The 21,073-nt window shown below is 47.8% G+C and overlaps 10 protein-coding genes across 10 annotated transcripts; 4 read left to right on the top strand and 6 right to left on the bottom strand.

The window, feature by feature from the left end:
• Positions 1-184: 184 nt before the first annotated feature.
• On the top strand, positions 185-1,232 carry ANOM_004890 (60S ribosomal protein uL24). Its single transcript, XM_015550147.1, has 3 exons — positions 185-269; positions 386-498; positions 708-1,232. Exons 1-3 carry the CDS (start codon positions 251-253, stop codon positions 978-980), a joined length of 405 nt encoding a protein of 134 aa, XP_015407481.1. The 5' UTR covers positions 185-250; the 3' UTR covers positions 981-1,232.
• A 2,703-nt stretch (positions 1,233-3,935) lies between these two features.
• ANOM_004889 (uncharacterized protein) lies at positions 3,936-4,575 on the top strand (the record flags this gene model as incomplete). Its single annotated transcript, XM_015550146.1, has 2 exons — positions 3,936-4,007; positions 4,066-4,575. 2 exons carry the CDS (start codon positions 3,936-3,938, stop codon positions 4,573-4,575), a joined length of 582 nt encoding a protein of 193 aa, XP_015407469.1.
• Positions 4,576-4,976: 401 nt separating this feature from the next.
• ANOM_004888 (2EXR domain-containing protein) lies at positions 4,977-5,816 on the top strand (the record flags this gene model as incomplete). Its single annotated transcript, XM_015550145.1, has 1 exon — positions 4,977-5,816. The coding sequence occupies one exon, from the start codon at positions 4,977-4,979 to the stop codon at positions 5,814-5,816; it is 840 nt and encodes a 279-aa protein (XP_015407470.1).
• A 600-nt stretch (positions 5,817-6,416) lies between these two features.
• Positions 6,417-7,862, bottom strand: ANOM_004887 (uncharacterized protein; the record flags this gene model as incomplete). Its single annotated transcript, XM_015550144.1, has 4 exons — positions 6,417-6,759; positions 6,816-7,315; positions 7,378-7,445; positions 7,691-7,862. Coding segments are annotated over 4 exons (1,080 nt in total), but the record flags the coding sequence as incomplete, so codon positions are not given.
• A 1,386-nt stretch (positions 7,863-9,248) lies between these two features.
• Positions 9,249-10,867, bottom strand: ANOM_004886 (putative neutral amino acid permease; the record flags this gene model as incomplete). Its single annotated transcript, XM_015550143.1, has 3 exons — positions 9,944-10,867; positions 9,795-9,875; positions 9,249-9,716 (listed from the first exon to the last, which is right to left on the bottom strand). The coding sequence occupies exons 1-3, from the start codon at positions 10,832-10,834 to the stop codon at positions 9,249-9,251; spliced, it is 1,440 nt and encodes a 479-aa protein (XP_015407462.1). The 5' UTR covers positions 10,835-10,867.
• A 1,236-nt stretch (positions 10,868-12,103) lies between these two features.
• On the top strand, positions 12,104-13,096 carry ANOM_004885 (enoyl-CoA hydratase/isomerase family protein; the record flags this gene model as incomplete). Its single annotated transcript, XM_015550142.1, has 2 exons — positions 12,104-12,435; positions 12,496-13,096. The coding sequence occupies 2 exons, from the start codon at positions 12,104-12,106 to the stop codon at positions 13,094-13,096; spliced, it is 933 nt and encodes a 310-aa protein (XP_015407463.1).
• Positions 13,097-13,351: 255 nt separating this feature from the next.
• ANOM_004884 (bZIP transcription factor) lies at positions 13,352-15,087 on the bottom strand (the record flags this gene model as incomplete). Its single annotated transcript, XM_015550141.1, has 4 exons — positions 13,352-13,434; positions 13,488-13,556; positions 13,606-14,722; positions 14,776-15,087. The coding sequence occupies 4 exons, from the start codon at positions 15,085-15,087 to the stop codon at positions 13,352-13,354; spliced, it is 1,581 nt and encodes a 526-aa protein (XP_015407464.1).
• A 449-nt stretch (positions 15,088-15,536) lies between these two features.
• ANOM_004883 (acyl-CoA thioesterase) lies at positions 15,537-16,409 on the bottom strand (the record flags this gene model as incomplete). The annotated part of the gene is made up of 2 exons (XM_015550140.1): positions 15,537-16,277; positions 16,332-16,409. The coding sequence occupies 2 exons, from the start codon at positions 16,407-16,409 to the stop codon at positions 15,537-15,539; spliced, it is 819 nt and encodes a 272-aa protein (XP_015407465.1).
• Positions 16,410-16,870: 461 nt separating this feature from the next.
• On the bottom strand, positions 16,871-18,230 carry ANOM_004882 (uncharacterized protein; the record flags this gene model as incomplete). Its single annotated transcript, XM_015550139.1, has 3 exons — positions 16,871-17,279; positions 17,336-17,919; positions 17,976-18,230. The coding sequence occupies 3 exons, from the start codon at positions 18,228-18,230 to the stop codon at positions 16,871-16,873; spliced, it is 1,248 nt and encodes a 415-aa protein (XP_015407466.1).
• A 641-nt stretch (positions 18,231-18,871) lies between these two features.
• ANOM_004881 (putative MFS multidrug transporter) lies at positions 18,872-20,801 on the bottom strand (the record flags this gene model as incomplete). Its single annotated transcript, XM_015550138.1, has 6 exons — positions 18,872-19,421; positions 19,486-19,847; positions 19,900-20,055; positions 20,107-20,430; positions 20,494-20,588; positions 20,648-20,801. The coding sequence occupies 6 exons, from the start codon at positions 20,799-20,801 to the stop codon at positions 18,872-18,874; spliced, it is 1,641 nt and encodes a 546-aa protein (XP_015407467.1).
• Between the last annotated feature and the right edge of the window lie 272 nt (positions 20,802-21,073).

Genomic DNA, 21,073 nt, shown 5'->3' with positions numbered 1-21,073 from the left:
AGTCTACATGGACCAGGCTTAAGAGTTCTTACGATCGACGAACCCGCGTCACGGGCTCAAGGCGGAAGCGGGCGACGGCCAATCACAAGGCAGTACCCAGCCCTAGGCGAAGCGGGCCGTCATGTGACGCACACAACTCAATCTTTTCGGCCACAAAAGAATCTGTTGGACTTTGAAGCTTTCCGACGACGACCCCAACGACAACCGTACCTGAGCCCTTTCACGATCCCTTTTAGGAGGCTCTGTCAAGATGACTGTCCAGAACCACAGTATGTGATTCCTTGAATTTCGATCCGCCGATATCTCTAGATCCTCCCAATCGCTGTCTCGTGGTATCTGGGTGGAGTGTTACATGGTCCAAGTATGCTGATGAATCGTTCTTCAGGTTTGGCCTCTTCCCGCCGGAAGTCGCGCAAGGCGCACTTCAACGCTGGCTCCGGTGAGCGCCGTGTCATCATGAGCGCCCCTCTCAGCAAGGAACTCCGTGAGAAGTACAATGTATGTTCGAACAACACCGAAAACGATCTGCAAACCCCTTGAAGAAGTCGGAATGGATTTGGCATGAACCCTCTCTCCTCAGTCGGGATTAGGCTCGCTCGCCCACTGGATTTGGGATGGAGATGGGAGGAAAGCAACACCAACGACATGAAACTTGGGGTGAAATAAGGAAAATATAAGGAGCATAGTTCTGACGCAGTCCTCGATAGGTCCGCTCTCTCCCCATCCGCAAGGACGACGAGGTCACCATTGTCCGTGGAGGCCAGAAGGGCCGTGAGGGCAAGATCACCAGCGTTTACCGTCTTAAGTGGGTTGTCCACGTCGAGCGTGTCGTCCGCGAGAAGTCCAACGGCCAGAGCGTTCCCCTCGGTATCCACCCCTCCAAGGTCGTCATCTCCAAGCTCCACCTCGACAAGGACCGTGAGCAGATCCTTGAGCGCATCGGAAAGGGACGTGAGGCCGCCAAGGCCAAGTCTGCTTAGAGGGTTTTGTCCGGGGTTTAAGTTCATGTTGCAATGGCGGTGACGGCGCTGGAGTTCTGAAAGACTCGCCAATGCGAGATCCAACCTCCTATGATCAGGATATATCTGCTGGAATGAAGAACGAAAAAATCTACTTCCTCGGTTCATGGTCTGCGCCACGGGTTTTCAAGCCGTAGTGCTGGACTGTTTCCCCTATAAGCGTATCTAGGGATAATTTACCGGCAGCGACTCGATTGTCGGAAGGCCGTTTTCCTTTTTGTTCATTGGGTTCCATAACCACCGACTACTGTTTGATCATCCCTCGTAGTGAGGCCCTGCATTTCGTTCCCTTTCAGCGTTACCGTTCGGGTACCAGAATGTGGCGACGACAAATATTCTCGTCAATCCCGTTTGAACAGGCCCAACAGTGGTAAGGGTGAACGAAATGTGTAGAGGAATTGTGAAATCACACTCTGTAGTCACCAACCAGTTCGATTTTGATGGTATCCTTTTCAACAGTGGGGTACGAGGGCACATCAACATACCGAGATCTCTGTAGGACAAATAAACCTTCGAATGAACTTGCATTATGATTCAAAGTGCAGTTTTGATAGTACCACCTGCACACAATCTATTTGTAGGTCTCAGTTGGACCTTAATCTTTGAAAAGATAGATATCTATTCATGGAAATATTGGACCCTTAGCCAATGATGCGAATGGGCTAAAGGTGTCTATTTATATATATCTGTGGTTCCGCTGACACTGGTGTTCATCAAATACAGCTAAGCCGCGTAAGAGATTGTTTTCAAATTCTTGTATCAATAACTACCGAGCAGTGTCGACCATAAAACAGAGACTGATAGCTACCTTGCATCGCAAAGACTGATGAGAGCATATTGAAGATCCACGTTCATTTGACTTTCAGGAACCTGATATTATCACCACCGCCTTTATGTTCCGCCTCCCTAAACAGGGAGTTTAGCGGCAGAACTCAGCTTATCAGGTCGCATAACAACAAGTGCCAGACCGGAAACCTCTGCGAATGCCAGTAGCTTTACAGTTATATTGGACCTCACTGGCTTACAAAATATCTACTCTGCCAAGCTTTCTCTTTGACGACTTTTCGAACATGTTCGTCTCGTCATCACTCCAATCATATCGAAAGATTAATCTTATAGTCACGTGAATGGACACTAAACTATTTTGGGGGATTTCGCATGTTCACGTCTTAAGCGAATTTGCCCGATAGGCCAACCAACTCACCGCCAGGTGTTGCTCTTGTTCACCTCGTCTCTACTCCGCAATTTATATCGTTGTATCAGTGAAGGCGAAGAAAATGCTCACGATGAGAGAAGCTATTCTAAACGGTTTAAAATGGCAGGAGTTGACTCCAGGGTAAGTTTAAACTGGTAATCTGTGACTGGAGATGTGAACGGAGAGGCAACATCTGTGATATTTTTCATCACCATACTATTTCGCATCGGCGCCTTGAGAATAGAAGTACAGAGTTAAACTAGCTATTGACTTGCGCTATTTATTTGGGGTCTCGTTGGTCTACAGAATTCATGCTCTGTTAGACGACTAAGCCAGCCAGAGCCTAGTTTCTGGTTCCGAATCCCTCGTCTTTCGTACGCTGTCCTAGGGGAGATAGCAAAGATCATGCAGTGTAAGCTCCCGCTTTCATGATCAATTGAAATATTTGGCTATCAAGCTCCGTATCTTCAGCCATGGTCTTGACTAGATTTGACTTTATAGTTCAATCTAGTCGTCGAAGAGGAACAGAGTCCATCTAAGAGTCATAGCTCACCACAAAGCCAGGATACTAGAAAGGCACACGTTCGATTTATGTTTATTGCTCAACAATATCCTGGCCTGAGTCTGGAATGTTGACTTGCTTCCCAAATGGATACCCAAGGTTTGTTTCCAGGACCTTGGTTGGCATACCCAATGCCTCCCGCATCGCGGACAAGTCAGGGCTCCCTAAGCCGCCGAGTATACGCTATCTCATCGGGACCCCACATCCTGACACCAGAGCTTGCCTCACGAACTCTGTAGCGTGTGTCATTTTCTCTTCGAGATCTTCAGGGCTAATGAACCTCTTTGGGAAGGTTTCAGATTGGGCAACAAAAGCAGGGCTAAACTTTCAAGGATGTTTCTGTCAGAAAGTATAAGGTATACAATCCCCAATCTACTCAAGTTCACTCCCTGAAGTACTGCTGTCTTGTATTTATGATACATGATTGCCTTGATTCTTATTATTTGCTTATTTGCACCATCAAATAGTCCTGAAATAATGATATAATGCCCTTGCAGTAGAATCAAATGTGCTATTCAAAATATGACAATGTTGCATAGAGATCTGACATGTCAATATCAGCCCCTGAAGCGCAATTCAATGGCTAGTATATAATAATCCGCATACTCATCCTAGTTCTGACACGTTCTAGTCATTTGACTATTTACTTCCTGTGGATCCTATTTAGTTGAGCACAATGACCTGTATGTTTAATCTAATGTGATAACATTTGCATCTGCATCCTCTAAACTCCATTTTACCATAACCAGAGGCAACTAGTAAGCAGAAAGTACGATTTTCTTTTTCTACTAGGCAACACGATCGGGTACCTGCAAACTATTGGCACTTTACTGCACATATTATGACTATTATGTGATAGATAACAACACCGCTGATCATATTTCTTGATAAAGAGGAGATATTCTGGGAGAGCTTTTTGTTGTTGCACATTGAATACTTGTCACTTTTTGCACCAATGTAGTTGTCGTGCATATCACAACCGATGATCTGAAAAATACAATAAAATACAGGAATAATAAAAAAGAAAGGGTATAAGAAGGATGAGCCCTCCCACGTACATTGTGACTGTCACCTCCTTGAAAACTCTCAATTTCCATCATTAGACGAAGCCTAAACTCTTTTCCAACTACGTTGTACCGTTCAAACTCAGCTCCTCAAAATGAAGTTTTTGCAACACCTCCTTCCCTTGGCCGTGGCCTTTCTGCCCATGACCAATGCACTCCAAGATCCCGTGAGTAGTTCATTCAAAGGATTGAGTCCCAAGCACAAATCTAAACAAATGACTATAGGACATGGTTCAACATGTTGAGCTGAATGCCGACCCCAGTCCACCATCCTTGATCTACAACAATCCTGTCGGTGGCGACGGTGGAAAGGACTTTTCTGTCATTGGCGAACCCTCTGAGACAATTGATACCCTTCAGTTCTGGGTCGGGGAGGACGCTGGTCAACCCAAAGTACTCCGGGGACTCCAAATCACCTGGTCCGACAATCGGAAGAGCACAGTCTACGGAACAACGACGGATGAGTGCCAGTCATTCAAGTTCGAGCCAGGTGAAACCATCACGGAGATGCAGATCGCCGGGGGGTTGCGCGCGGATAGCATCTCTTTCACAACAACATCCCGCTCGTTCTTTGCTGGGGGTCAAGGAGGGAAGAAAGTTACGATGGATGTGGGCAGCGGCATACTTGTTGGTTTCCAAGGGGGCGCGGCCAAGGCCATTGATCGCCTTGGGCCTATCTTTGCACAGGCCCAGGGTGCGACTTTGAAGGTCGAGCAATGCATGGACTGTAATTAGTCGTGAGGAATGATGGGCTTGGGGAATCATTTGGGAACAGACATAGCTAATATTAGCTATAGTGCGAGGGTATATAGTGTATACTGATTCGTTAATAGTAATATTTATGCAAGTTCGAGTTAGATTCCTTTGCCAAGCTTCCGACAACGCATTGCACTATATGACTGAAGGCACAAGGAGATTTCATCTGGACCAAGCAAGTAGAAGCACTAATTGCTGGGGCAGATTGACAATATACCAGTCAAGAAGGCATGTAGGGCAGGTGTGGCGCAGCAGTATCTTTGTCTTGAGCACAGCCTCGTCAGTCTTTTTATTAAATACCACGTACGCAGACCCCAGATCACCAAATCAAACATCCAGCTGTCAGATAATATTATCCAACTAGTGGCTTAACTCTCCCAATGGTCATGGCAGCAGTGACAACCAATTTCTCCCAGTTTGCTCGCTTCACAAGCCTCCCTCCAGAGCTGCGCTACCTTATATGGCGTTACGCATTACCCGACAACATTGGCCAAGTCCTGTTCCCCTATAAAAAGGGGTGTTGGTGCCCTCGGTACTTGTCAGAATCTGACGAGGCATATAACGAATGGTGCAGTACAGTATTCGAGTTCCGGCACGATTTATTAGACCCGGTCCAGTTTGATGTACCACTAGTCTTCGTTAACAGGGAATCCCGCGCCGTCGCCTTAGCTTGGGTTCGAAAAATGGGCATCCAGGTGCGCTTTCATAGGGACAAGCAGGCCTTCGTCTTTGTGCGCCAGCTATACCCTGTGCGTGATGTGTTATACGTTCCGTTTGACAAGATAGACGAATTCATACTCGAGCCTATCGATCGCCAATTTGAGCCAGATCTCGTCGGCCGGATGGTGGATGTGCAACCAAACGTCAGACACCTCGCCGTGCCAGAGGCGCTGTTGCAGAGTGACCCTGCTGCACTACGCGAGATATTTGAATTATTATATCATCCAGAAGTATTATTTATTATAATAGGTGCGCAGCCGGATTGGAACGACAGCAACACCAACGTATACCAACGATGGGAGCTCGATGTCACGCAGGGAAGAGGCTTCTTCTGGAATTCCGAGCATGGCTGCTTTGACTATAGTATTGGACTGCCAATCGGAGACGAAATGCTATGTCAGCGAATAGAGCGAGCTGTAAAAGACTTCGGGTCATTATTCATGGGAAGCCATCTTGTGGACGGCTTCGAGATACGACCTGTCTTTGCTGTTAGAAAATGAAAAATGGGGGGCTTTGTATGCTGCCTTACCTTGGATATTTTCGTGCCCCCAAGCATTCTTGTGTATGCCAAAGTCAGCATATCTCAAGAAACAGTGGAAAGTATTTGTAGAAAAAGAAGAATGAGCGATTTCCCATGCATATCAAAATGCAAACACGCCATAACTTTGAAGAACCTTCGAGGCTCTGGTTCCTATAGCTAGGCTCGTCCTGAACGAAGCAGAGCTTCTTAGGACCCTCACAAAAGCTTTACGTGGATTCCAGCCAACATTTGACTACGTTATTACTACTTCCATCAATAGTCAGGGCTACTCGTGCGCCAAGCTCCAACGGATTTCCATCGTATATGACCACATCGTCGGACGTTGGAAGGTCAAGAATTTCTCCCAATTGTGTTGAAACCAGAGAAAAGCTCGTTCTTCACCGATACCAGCACATTTTGCAGCCCCAAGATGCATCGATAATGTTATGTATGGATTATTCCATAATTAGCGGAAAGGTTCATTTTTTAGTTCTATTATCTTCAAGTTATGAGACCAAAGTCCTATATTCCATAGCTCTCGGTACAGAATGAAAAAGCCATGGCAGCCCTAAAACGAGAGCTATCCCACGAATTCATAACTCTGAGAAACAGTAACCTCCATACGTATACCATGGCGACCAGGAGTATTATTCCGCCGAGAAGGCAGAATATTTAACGATCCCTCAGGGGCCTCAGCACATCCAGCAATGGAGATGAGGTGTGTCTGATCATTCTGCTGGGTTTGAAAGGAGTTCGTATGGTTGTGGTTTTTGGAGCCAATCATCTTCTTCCAGTTGTCGAGCTCATGGCTACGCAGATAACTGCCACTATTGGCGTTGCTGTTCTTGTCCTTAACGGAAATAACGTATGCGCTCAACGAGGGCAGACAAGCGCATATTAGCCCAATGGCTGCTTCGGCGTTTCTACATGATGATTAGTTCGAATCCTAGCTGCTAAGAATGAGAAGGATGGGCCTTACGCTGTTAACACAACATGGATCCAGGCCCATGTTATATCTGCTGTCGGGGGCTCCCTGACCATCATCACTAATCGCCAGATACTGAACGCAGTGGCTATCCCGCCTGCGCTCAAAATGCCGATGACTCGGAGCTTTTTTATGGTTGACATGTGCAGTGACCATAGCAACGGTGCCGGTAGGATCAGGATCCACAAGTCGCTAGCAATACTGATGGCTGAGTCGGCGATGATGACTTTCCGCTGGTCTAAGCATGTCCCGCCGTTACTCGTTCCGTACCAAAATGCCGAAATAGGTTTGCAGAAAAACACTTTGATGAACAAGGCAGGGATATAGTATAGCAACAGCACAAGCAAGCTGATGTGAATGACAAGGACCTTGCGACGGTCGGGGGCGAAAATCCGTAGCAGGATGGAGAGCAGCGCGAGCTTGACAACATAAGCCATGGGGACGTAGATGATGGTGATTGCATAGGATGCCTTCGCTCGGATGCTCATTAGTGACTGTTGTTGTTTCAATTACAAGGGTAGGAATTGGAGGTGGCTTTCTTCGCTAGGTTATCTACCTTCTGGAAGTCCACGAAGTCACTCTTTGGGACATCCCATCCATGATATCCACCCCCGTAAACGTTTACTACCTCTGTTAGATACTGCTTCCCACGTTGCACATTTCCATGGTGATGGGAGCAGACGTACGCACAAGCATGTTAATGCAGAATCCAACGAAGAGTATCTGTTGTTGGACTTCAGTATGTGATCAAGTCGACTCAGGTATAAAAGGGTGGTATACGCATCCTGCAACAGCTGTATCTATAAAATAGCAGTCGTCAATATCAGCATGATAGATTATACATTGCACAGGGAAAGCACATCACTAACAGTCTTCCCATTCCAGCTTCTTTCGAAGGCGTATCTTCAGAATTACGCGCAATGTCACAGCAACTGTCACAGCGATGATGCACGAGAGTTGCGTTACCAGGTTTATCGTGTGGAGGACGTCGGTCGGATGTGCGAAATTGGAGATAATCCCCGGAGGGGGAGGGATCAATGGTTCTACAGTCATATCAGCTTGGCAAGGCTGTCAATAGCTAGATGGCGACGAGTATACAGGGGCGTGTCAAGTCGTCTGTAAACCCTATATGTAGTCATAGTCTCTGACCAAGACAAGTCTATCAACCTAGACCATCGTCCACGAAGCAAATGATGATCAGAAGAATTTTTCGAATATGGGATGAGAGGATCAGGAGAAGAAGTACGAGAATAGATGCAAGTGGGTCAATTGCATCTCATGCATCAAATGCCAGTAACGCCACCCAAAGGGGCACTATGATGCCTCTGCCTTCGAGATTAATTTACGTCTCCCCTCGTAGACACTGCTTAGATAAGGAATTAAAAAACGACTTGGTGGCCAAATACGCTAGATCCATCGCGTTATACCTATCAGCCTTACGTCTCGGTGACCCGTCCCAACGGTCCTCACCCGACACTGCATGGAACGGATACTTAAATGCATAGCTATAGCTGTTCTTCACGCTTTTAGGATTCTCGGTTGAATAATGCATTCCCAAAAAAAGGACCTGCGCCGGTGGAGCCGGAAGGGGGTAAGTTTGATCGACCTGATTCCACAAGGGATAGACCCTGATTCAGCCTTAACTTGGCACTTATCTAGGGTTATTTAAGCATTAGTATTACGTTACGGAATGCGATTCTCTGGTGTTTAAGCTCAGGTTCATCCAGAATCCACAGACGATGTAACCTTAACGTAGATACTCGGCAAGTCTGTAATGTATCTTCAACGGAAATGTTTTCCATTACTCAATCTTTTGTAATAGCATCAGGGTATATCCTTCATCCTCGTCGACTATACCAGTTTAGTGCTGTTTCAAGGAACAAATGCATGGTTACATCCTGCGACGGGTCGGTGGAGTCGTGAAGGATTCGACGTGGAAATTAATCAATAACGTCTGTCGTGGAACTCCATACACTTCATACGCCCTATCTGCACCCGTGACCATTGTTTGTCTCGGGCACAGCGGGGCGTATAATTCCCTCGTCATACTATAGTATATCAACAGTAGAAAGTTCGGTCAAACTAAGAAAGAGGTCAGACAGGTTCCGGCAAGGGCTTCCTAGGGCTTCCTAGGGCTTAGGGCATTAAAAACCTATAAAACCCTTGTTCTGGTGCTCGAGGACACATTACAGAGTTAAATACAGCTTTTCCTCGCACTACCAGTTACTATAGTGTCAAGGATAGCAATGGTTATGAGAGTGAAAAAGGAAAAGTATCCAACGGAGGAGAATCCAGCAAGCTATGTGAGACCCTGCCAGATACACCAAAAATTCAAACTATTTATGCAGTACGTACTCTATGTTACTGGCAAGCAAGTAATAAGTTTTTTTGTTGTACCTATAATCAACATAGAGCCAATTACATCTCTCAGGACGAATTTGAGTTATCTGCACAGCTGAATGCCGATCCTTTCAAGTCAATGTCAGTAAATACTTTCCTACGGGATAGCCAGCACATACCAATAGTTCCGGAACTGTAGGCATCAATAATCTGGATAACGACACCGTACGTCGCTCCAACCAGAAATAAAAGCCCCAGAAGCACCAGGCCGCAATGAAGAATGAACACGACCTTGTGTTTCACAGTACCATTCTTGTAGTGCCAGTGGTCGTATAGCCACAGCCAGCCCGGAAGGCTCATGGCGAGGGGGGCAAAACACACGGAGCCAATAAGGGCAATGAGATAGTTAAAGATTGGAATCGCCTCCGCCAGGATGAAGGAAAGGGCACCGAGGATGACAGTGCTTGCAATCCAAGTACCCCAATGGACGACTGTGTTGGCCTGCAAGTGCCGCGAGTTTCCTAGAATGCGTACGAAAACATACTTGGCCGCCACCTTTAATGTTGCCATTCTGAGTCAGTCGTCTAATAAAATACATCTGGTTGGTGAAGGGAGACCGTTGAGAAAACGTACATGCAGGTACAGCGTAGCGCTCACGATCAATCCCACCAACGCAACACCGTAAGACACCATCTTTATCGTTTGACCTGCACTCTATATGACATCCGTTAATAAATCCTCCTCCATGGAACTCATGGAGAGTCTGGGAAAGCAATACGCACCCCCAAAGATGGGCTCGCCACCCACTTCCCACACCAGCGATAGACAACCAAGCTAAAGGCAAGGTACGAAGTGGTGACAAGAGTCATACAAAAGTATAGCGGCTTCTTGTAATCTTTTGGGTTACGCATCTCCGAGATGACAGGCAAGAAGGCACTGGTGCCGGCTGATGACACAAATATCGTGCAGGAGGCGACCATGCCGGCCGCAAATCCAGGATTATTGATTGCCACGAAGCCTAGTTCATATGGGCCCTCCTGAGGTGCAGCTGCTGGTCGGTCTCGTGTAGTTACCCCAATCACAACGATTAGTACAGCGGCGTAAATAGAAATAAAGCCAGCATAGGTGAGCCAGCCCACATGCTGAAGTTTGCGAATGGAGGCGGTCACGATAATGACAACTGTGGCAAGAAATGACCACCAGACAGTGCATGCGGCATGGCGCGAAAGGGCATTCAGCGCGGTCGACACACCAACAATGCCACTTCCTGTCGCCAGGACATAGGCAATGATATACAATAACCCCGTTGCCTCCTTCACAACTATACCTCCGACAACCTCAGCCATGTCAGCGATCGAATGGCAGTAAGGGTGTTTTGTGCGAAAGTTGCCTAGAATGACAAAACAATAGGTATTGAAGCATCCCCAAGCCACGATGCTAATTGAACCTCCTATGGCTCCCAGTGAGTGTAGCGCTGATGGCAGTGATAGCACCCCTGTCGCAAAGAGTATTTTAATGAAGATCACACCCGCATTGAACCACCCAACTTGACGGAAGTTGACTCCAATATCAGTCTTCTTGAAGACCTCTTTTTCCTCGAATATTGACCAATAGGGACTTGTTCGATCGCCATCGTACGCCTTGCTGGCCTTTCCCTTCTTGTTGTCCAGCATGGGGAGGAGTTTGGTCCGTGAGAGATGGTTTCGCTAGACGGGACGGAGTCTGGGAACTGTGGATGGGCAGACTGTAAGAACTAAAAGATAAAAATAAAACATTTCATATGGAGGAGGCATCAGCCTTGTCCTTATTCTTCTATTTTGGCCTAGCGAACACGAAATATGGTGCAGGGAGGTAATGGATGATCCCTCTCGACGGTCAAGCATGGTCGTTACGCTAGTTCGCCAAAGCTTAACGACCTAGGGTTTTAGTAGCTCACGGGGAGTCACGGCCCACTTAATGACAGCAACAGACAACGTCACAGCCCGCCCGACTGGCCCACTCAGTGGGTTGCCTAGGAATTTGTTAGGGTGATAATTTGATATGGTATGATCATTGATCAGCGATATGCCATCCATTCCTTGTTAGTGCCAAATTAGCTTTAATAGTCCAAGCTACAGGAAGTGGGGTCTAGTAAGAAGTCCAGAGCCCAGAGCCCAGAGCCCATCTCAGAATGACTAATTCGAGTTGAAGCATTAGCAGAATCGGAAGGATGATTCGATAGAACGGTGGGTTCGAAGACAGACAGAAGAATTTCTGCCCCTCGATGTTCACAAGGGAGCTGAAATTGATTGTCTGGATCCTGAGAGTGGATCTCATTGGTAAGATGTGACAAGTTAATGCACCAGTTTAATACAGTCCGGAGAATTGCTGCTTTGCCCGAGAACCATGGAACTACAGAGCCTATTGGTATCTCTCCTTGAATTATAGACATCGGCTACTGCCCAAGCTAGTTGTGAAAACTTACTTACCTTCTCATTATCTCTCTACAAGGAAACAGCCTTCCCTTAGTTGAGCACTTTATGTTCTGAATTTCTACTTGCACCACAGTACTCTCCTATCTTTTTACATATCACCTCCACAAGGGGGCCAGTGAAAGCACGGCCCATACATCAAGGTTCAGCAGCAGGAACAGGCTCGAAAATATCTTCTCAGCATAATTAGTGAAGCTATCCTGAACTCCTCTGCTTCATGTTTACCCCAGGTGTTATACTTTTATCAAGGCCGAGGCTCGGATAGCAGCCTTGCACGACCTGACCGATTACATTATCTCGGCCATAAGATGACTTCAAAAAACATGGGATTCCTAGAACTATATTACTACCCTGTGATGATAATGTATACAATGGTCTATATCAATGTTGTGATTGTCCTAAATCTTGCCCTGCTCTTTCCCACTTATCAGAATACCGCACTACAGTATCAACACCCAAGCATCAAACAATATGACAAACACCACGAACCCACCAGAGTCATATGAAGCCCTTCCTTTCAAAACCATATCTATTTCCCATGTCCCAGAAGCCTCACCTACCGCTACCAAGGTAGTCATCCTAAAATTAAATCGCCCGCGCCAGTTCAACGCCGCGACAGCGGAAATGGTCGAAGAGATAATCGCGGCATACCAATACTTCGATACCGATGACCGCGTCAAAGCAGTAGTTGTAACAGGATCAGGGCCAGCATTCTGCGCGGGCGCTGACCTCCGAGTCGGGTTTTCTACACTGATCGATGATCTGAAGAAGGACCCCTCGAAGATCGAGTCCCACAGAGACGGGTTCGTATGCCTACAACAATCATATATCCTTCACATAAAGCCTTTCACTAATATAATTAGAGGCGGGCGAGTTGCCCTAGCAATCCACAACTGCTCCAAGCCCACCGTAATGGCCATCAATGGCCCCGCAGCAGGATTCGGAATCACCCTAACACTGCCCGCAGCAATCCGAGTAGCCTGCGCAAGCTCCAAAATCAGTTTCGCTTTCTCGCGACGCGGACTAGCAATGGAGGCCTGTAGCTCCTTTTTCCTGCCGAAGCTGGTGGGAATGTCGCGTGCGCTGCACCTGGCGACGACCGGCGCAACTTATACCGCGTCTGACCCATTGCTGAGCAACCTCTTCTCGGAGGTATTGCCAACTCCGGAGGAGACTGTTGCCTCGGCGCTTAGAATTGCTGGAGAGATTTCCGCGAGCACATCTACTGTCAGTACAAAGGTGATGCGTGATTTGATGTATAGGGCTCCGGGGAGCGCGGAGGAAGCCCATTTGTTGGAATCGAAGGTGTTTCTTGGTATGTTGATGTCCCGAGATAGCGCGGAGGGTATGAAGAGTTTTGTGCAGAAGAGGGATCCCGAGTTTAAGGGAACTATGGGTCACAATGCGCCTGTTGGTTGGCCGTGGTGGGAAGCCGTTGACGTTGCTTCGAAGGCTAAGCTGTAGACTGCCTGTTCCGAGGCCAGGTAGCGCCAGGCCGAATAGATATTGCGCATTTATATGTTGTCACATAATCTGCTCCATTGCGCGTGTAGTTACAGTCGAATATCGTTCATAGTGTATGATTCTATCGCGTTAACAGTTCACATACAGCACTAGAATACCACAGAGAAATATGTTTATAGGAGATATCGAACAACATATTACAATGGTGGCACAGTTAAGTCATAGGTAAGTAGTTATTCTCTTATCAGTGTATCATCAATGCAGTTTTGAAGGCTGCTTCGACATCAGTCCGTCTGAAACCGGGCGCCGGCCGAGGATAACAACCCCGCGGAGTAGCACTGACGCATGTTAGCACTAACACCTAACAGAATGGTATGAAGGATCATCATACTGCTAAGAAACTGTTCAATGTCGAGCATACGACTTTTGAGGCACGCAGAGAAAGTCGCGATATCGGTTTCTAGGCAATGTCAGTGCTCTGGATCTCGTCACATCTGCTTTAGCTATACCTTCGTGAGAGTGGGAGTCAAAATCATGTACCGACTGGTAAGCGTCCATATCTCCTGCTTGTCCGTAAGTTTCAGTTGACTGCGATATCTGACTACTTTGTTGATCATATACGGAGGGGAAGAGAGAAGACGCATCCAGATCCACCCCTTGTTCTCTTAGGAATCCCTCCACATCTCGGCAATCAAACCATTCACCGCCATATCCGCAAACTTCTAAGAATTTCTGATGATCTGTCTCTTGGCCGGCTTCGCCCATCCCTCCTAGAGGCTGGAACAGTCCGAGGACTCGTTTAGGGGTCCTCGTATTAGTAGGATATATGGGGTTTCCCAAAGTATCTTTCCTGGGGTAATGTGTTCCAACTCCCCCAATAGAATAGAGCGGAAGGTTTGGTATCTCCAATGCATCTTTTGCTCCGGCACTGACAAGTTTCCGGAAGTAAGGGTACATCTGTGTCCGGTCTTGTATGCAGGGAACCAATCTGAATACTCTGTAAACCTCAAGCGGGTGGGATCGTGCGTCAGTGAACAACCGAAAGGCGTACTCCAGGCTGTAACGCTGGAGTCTCCGGCAGAAATCTTTTTCTTGGAACGAGTATGTGTAATGAGTGTCTTTGCTGTGTAGTCGTGCGATGTGCTGAATTCGTGTTGAACGGCTATGCGATTTATCTTCCAGTTCATCACTGAAAGACACATGTCGAGGTCTCTTCTTCACGGGGCCTACCGCAGACTCCTTATGCTTCTTATGTTGAAAATCCTCCAAGCAGCCACAATCTATCTTAGGAATATCTTTAATAGCAGGGTCATTGTACATGGCGTTATGTTGTGAAGTATCCTTATCAGAATCAACACTTGAGGGGGTACTAGTCTGTATCCTTGGGTGTGTAAGGCGTTCAGAAGTTGATGCCAAAAGATCACTTATGCAATCGAGGTGTCTAACGAGCGCAGGATAGCTCGATTTTATCTCGGACGGAAACGCAGCTTTATAGTCAGCGACTGCGGTAGCAACCATAGTAAGCCTGTCCTCCAGACCTGCTGCACGTTCCTTGGCCTTCTCAAGAGCGGCTTCTTTTTTGAGTCTGTAGGTTCGTTGAGCGCGTCGGATCTGATCTCGACGATCCTGTATCTGGGTAAGCTTACATTGGCTTCATGCGAAGTCTCCCGCAATCATACCTCTGACAGAACAGCCCCACCACTGCTAGCATCCAGTCTAGGTCTCCCCGCACTTCTCCGCACATGCAATCGAGATAGCGCCTTTGGCATACTGTCTGAGGGGGGATCCTGATTAGCTTTTTCCGTAGGGGACTCCGAGCTCTGAACTGCGGGCGACGAAATGATCTTCTCGTGTCCCTCGCTAGGAACTGCCACAACGTTAGGCACGGGCTCCGGTTCCACCGAGGCGCCTCGGTCGGCTGAGATATACTGGCGAGCCGAAAGTACATCTTGTAAGCGAGAGGCCTGGCGAGTTTGACGCCGGTTCTCCATGTTGGCTAGAGGCCGTGCGCTCGGCTAATGAGTAAGAATATGATTCTGATAGTTTAAAGTTTCTATTTGGCCATTAGATCAGTCATAAGGTGGAGTGCATCGGTTCGGTACGTTAAGTGCAGGAGAAAGTCGGGAATTGAAGGGCCCGTTGCATCAGAAATGAGAAATTCTTATCTGGTTGCGGCGATAATGTAATCTCGATCGCCTCGGCCTCCAACCAGGCCAACGGTTGGGGCAGATCTTCGCCGTACCCTAACTCTATTGATTAGAATATCTCCACTTGACCCAACAGCATCTCCACCGGCTTTAATCTGATGGCAAATGTTGTCAAAAAAAAAAAGACTACCAGAACTCTCTCCATTCCTCTCACTCGTCTATTTATCTATCTCTAGTCTATGCTTGCTTTATAACTCACTATGAGCGTCATGTAGCACTAGCCAGTACCCTACTCATCGCCACAGGAGGTCAGTATACCGACCCAGCACCTTAGTAGCATCCCCATCAAAAGTATTATGCACGGCATCCCATCCGACCTTCAACTGCGCAGCTTCCAAATCCCTCTTTCTCCGGTCTTCAATCCCGCTCCGCGTAGCCACTCCCTCTCCTTCAGACATACTATCCTTAGAAGGTAAAAGACCACATTCAACAAGCATCTGCTCCGGCGGAAAGGTCCTACGCCCCTGCTTAAAAACATACCGGGACACAGCCGATGCAAACACCTGTTTCTCCGGCGACTGATCACTACCAGGCTTCGGCCGTGTACGGTCCCCGGGTGTATTCGGCTGCAGCAAGAACCTGCGATGGGGGAATGCGCCTCTCTTCACAAAATGCGACACAATGTAGATCCATTTCTCGTCCCAGCTGAGAACCCGGGACCAGACTTCGTACGGCTGGTAGGGCTTAATCTCTCTGCGGAAGACGATCTGCACTCCGCTCAAGATCATGACTGCGGTCGTTGGCGTAGGGCGGAACGACAGGCGTTGGCTGAATAGCAGGAGACTCAGATTGCCGCGGGAAATGTCGAGATCAGTAAAGTAGGTCGAGTTGGACTTGTGGATGTTGTAGTCGCATTCTGTGAGTGGGGATCGCGTACGGTGGACTGCTGGGAGGAAAAGGCATTCTGGGCTGAGTTCCTTGTGTGTGATTGGGTTTATGAAAAGACGTGTGATTAGAGCTCGGAGGAAACGAATCTGCTGGGATGTTAGATTGGAGTGCATTAGTGCACTATGGGGTGTGTTACGCACAAACCACACGAAGGGTAGGTTTTTATATGCAGCGACAAGGATGCACAGTGTAATGAGTATCCAGTTATCAAGTATCATCTTGTCGATAGTTCTAGCACTAGGCAACTTGTTCGCCAGAGAAGACCACAGATGACAAAAAAGACTTGGAGAGAGGGTACTAGCTTCCAGGGCTGCCCACTATTTATCGGGAAAATGAAGCGCTGCTAGAGTCTTTTGTTGGGACTCACCAACAACAGTGTGCGGGTCATTGTCAATTCCCTGGTTGGAGAGAATACGCAACGAATGGATCCTGCTACTAGAACTCCTCCTATCGGATTTCAATCTTTATTGGTTTTTTATTCTGTTTTCGTTCTGCCTATAGCCCTATATCCACTCTCCTAGTCCCAATTGAATGCATTATTATGACTTTGCAATAGTTCATCAGCTGTCAACAACTGATAACTTAGCAAAGCGCACCGAATTCAGTAGACAACGTAGTACTTTCTATTCCGTAGGACGCAACTGAGTTCAGTCGATCTTATCACTAGGTTCTATCAAATTCATGTATGGAAAGGGCATCCAGCAGCATAATTTGTTCCTTTCAGGCTCTGGAAAATAGACTCCATCTCATCCTGTCCTCTTTTCTCCTGCGCTGCAGGGCCAATGGTCCGCAGGTCGTACCCTGACTCCTTGTACGAGTCAGCCTCTGAAGGGACAGCCCCATTCCCAAAGAGCCGTACTAGAAGGGCCTTTGGTCCCCATCTGTGCTTAAAGGTGGGTTTGATATACCATGGATGCTCGATCCAGAGATTCCATGTATACAGCCCCGTGGTCGGATCGGGGGAATCACTCAAAACATGCACAGCTTTGGAATCCGGTCTGGGCAAGCTGAGATAACGCAGTATGAACTTTCGCACTACCAGAATACTCTTTGCGAATATAGAGACGAGAATACCTGGTTTTTCAAATCTTCACCTGGGGTTAGCAAATAGCTCTTACGGAGATATCAGACGCCAAAAACTCACCCCATACTTATTCTGCTATGTTCTTCTAATTTGGCAACGACAACGCTTTCGATCAATGGCTTCAGCGGCGCAGGCATATTGCATTTGGCCAACTCCATCAGTCTCCGACCAATGTACCGGGTCGAATCTGTCGGCTGCGCTGCCACCTTCTCATATGCCAGCGTCCAGTCATAGAGCTCCTGGGTGAAGTGTATCCCGTCCTTCCAACCAGTCTCATGAGAAGGAAGGAACGTGAAAGGGATTTCCATAGCGTCACCCAGAGCCTTATGGAACACGCCAATGGCACATCTCTCTACATCCGTCAACCGACGCCATTCATTCCTATCAACACCCCTGACGATATCCACAACCGCAGAGCCAAGGGTATGCAGCATATCTTCATCCAAGATTTTACCCGCCTTGCGATACCGAGCATGCAGGTAGTTCATCCGTGCAATTCCCATTAGATGGGACTCAGAGCCGGGCTCCCTGTCATGAACCTCATTGAGGACCACTTCGGTATCCGCAGCCCGCTTGGACGCATTCTTCTCGTTGAGCTGGCGGGTGGCGACGAACAACTTGGTCATTGTAGGAATCGACCCGGTCTTGACCCCTTACATTAGCTTCAAATTTTACCATAACCTCGTGTAAGAAAACTCACTTTCAGTAATGATAGCTTCATGGCGCTGTGCAGGGTATACGGGAACTCCAGTTCTCGCAGTTCGCGGAAGATCTCATGGGCTTCCTTCACGGTCATGTTGGACAGAGGACGCCCGTTGAACTTCGCCTCGATTTTGCGGGCACGTTGGAAACGAAGCCGCTTCACAAGAAGTAAGTACGGTAGCAATACTGCCGCCGCAATTAGAAGGCGAGCAGGTGTTATGCTGAAATCGGCCATGGTGTTAATCGAGAGCATGTTGTCGGTAGGTCTAATGGACTCAGAATTCTAAGTTACGGGTTACCGACGCTGGACAACTATGTATTGCAGGGCTTTATTTATCATTTCAGGGTTTATTCCCTTTCATATGAGAACCCAAGGGGGGAGGAGAAAACCGTTGAGCCGAGTTTGATGTTGAGATTGTAATAATCAGATTTTGCGGATATCATCCGCCGAGATAATGTAATCCATGCAAATGGCCATCTGCACTACCTTGGTCGAATCTACTCCAATATCTTTTCCCATGTGTACATGTCATGCAGGCATGTGGCATCACAATCAACTCCGTTCTACCAGCATACACTCATTGGGGGGTGGTTGTGTCATAGTACCCGACTTGACCTAACTCTGTCGGGTGGATGATTAGCTTGCGCACCTTTGTATGGACTCTGGCCACCTTCTCTGTACTTTCTATGATCACACTCTTCATGGCTATGGATTATATGTTTCAGATGGTGACTACCTCTGTGCACAGCTTGGACAGGATTCGCCACTGTATGAAAGGATACCATCTTTCGATGTATCGGGCCGCTCGACTATCCTGAACAGACATAAATTACCCACCGAGAAACAAATTCATAGCGATATATACAGTCTTCGAAAAAGAGAAAAGTAGGATTCTACTCCCGGTCTCCAGTATCCTCGAGATCATCTCTTACTTTTCCATCATCCCGGGCAGGTCTCCAGCCTGTGCCCGCTTGGGCGACCGTTGCCGCCAGGGCCAGAACACAGCTTCCCAGCAGCAGTGTTTTAACCGCTTGTTCATAGCTCTGTACTGCGACTAACCTTTCAACCCCAGTTAATCTCTTTACCAGGGCCGGGCTACCGAGCAGCTTGCGGATAAGTTCATCCCGTTCTGGTAGACCATGGGCTGCGAATCCGGTCTCCAAGGATGTTTTCAACTGGCGTTGGAAGAATCCTCCGCCAATGGCAGAGCCAAAGCTTCCCGCGAAGCCTCTCGACATGGCGATCAGGGCGCTCACGACATAATGCACGTCTGGTCTGGTGAGATGCAGGAGATGAGATAAGCTGTAGTTCATCAACGCGCCGGCCGCAAGACCGTCAAGGAATGTCACGGCCAGATAGGCGATAGTAGGTGAGGTAGGTGTTGAGAGAATTGCGAGGACAAGGTTCGCCAGTGCAAACGACAAGAAAACAATGATATTCGAACTATTTGTTTGAAGAACGAGTCAGTAGGGTTGGTAGCAGCAGGACATGACTCGGTAGCCCTCACATATAGTAACTTCCGGTTTTGCGAATATGCAACCAGCCTACGAGAAGGCCTCCGAGACCAAAACCAGCGTTTGTCGGCACTAGGATCAGGCCGGCAGAAGCCGGCGACCAGTTTCGGACGACCATTGCGTACACGGGTGTGAAGAAGAGAACTGACCAGCGGGCCATCATTGAAGCAAGGCCTGAGAGACAGGTCAAGACAACACTTCGCATGCCAAGGACTTCTACCGGGATTATGGGCTCCGACGTAAATCGGGATTCAATCAACAAAAATACGGCGAAGGGGACAAGACACAAGATCAACGGTGCAAGTTGAATCTCTGGCGAGGCAAGGCTGAAGAGCAGCAAGAAGACGGAGATACTCTATGGACAGTCAGCGGCTGCTGCCACGTTAAGCTCGCCGATGTGTTCTTACCAAAGCTAAGGCTCCGCCATAGTCGACTTTAGCCAGTTTCCGTATCAAGGCACGACCCCAGAGGGGCTCGTTATCCGTTGAACTAGGGGGTATAGCAAGGTACTGAATAGGGCCCAGGGTGAGGCAAAGTGGTGCTTGAAACCAGAAGATAATGCGCTGGTGGAATTTTTAGTGAGACTCTTGAGAGATTGTATTAGGGCAACGTACCCATCCAAAAGCCGGCGTTAGTAATCCAGCCAGCACCGCACCGGTAGAGACACCGGTCGTCATGCCAACATTGATCAGCCCAATGTATAACCCTCTCCGTTTTTTGCTGGTCAGGTCAAGTGTAAGGATTATTGTTGTGACCATTATACCGCCGCCTCCACATCCAGTAAGTGCCCGCCCTAGAAGGAAGACGGTGAGATTTCCAGCAGCTGCGGTGATGAAAAGACCTATCGATAGAAGTGCACAAGAGAAGAGAACGTATACACGGGGAGTAAATATTTGGGAGAGTCGACCAGCAAGTGGGGTGACACTAGACAGTGCTATCTACCGATAAAGGTGGGTTAACTCAGAGACTCTGCACAGGCTATTACCATGAGCTTAACATACTAGATAGGCCGAGGTAAACCATGTTGTTTCTGAAAACGCGTCTAGATCTGCTGCAATATCCGACTGGGCCGTTGTCATCATGGACATGTTCGTAGCTATGAACGGGCTCAGTCATTTGCAGCCCCAAGGCGGTTGCATGCTAGGTCGGAAATACCTTGGGTGAAGAGGAGAAGTCCCATTGCCGACACAATTGTAAAACCTCTGGGGAATGAGATAGGAACATTGCTCTTGTCTAACTCGGCCGGCGAATTATTGAGGAGAGGCGTTGCCTCCGAGGGCAATTCCTCCGTATGTTGTTCTGCAACCATGGTATAAGGCTCTGAAAGACTGGAAGGTAGTCGGGAAGAAGGCCTCGAATTTCCCCTCAATTGGGCATATATCGCTACCAATTGAGATGACGTGCAAGAAGAGGATTCACACGTGCTTTTCTGGGGAAATATGCACAAATACTTAAATAAGCACTACGGGGTGGCGCCGGATGTGCATTTATAATCAGAGCCGGAGATAAGATAATCAAGGATCAACAACGGTTGATAGGTGCCAAGATACTAGGATGTACCACGGAAATAGACGTGGGGTA

This window comes from Aspergillus nomiae, assembly GCF_001204775.2.
Source record: "Aspergillus nomiae NRRL 13137 chromosome Unknown contig00111, whole genome shotgun sequence".
Classification (NCBI taxonomy): Eukaryota; Fungi; Ascomycota; class Eurotiomycetes; order Eurotiales; family Aspergillaceae; genus Aspergillus; species Aspergillus nomiae.
The sequence above is the reverse complement of the archived record's forward strand: the minus strand, read 5'-3'. Positions and strand labels throughout refer to the sequence as shown.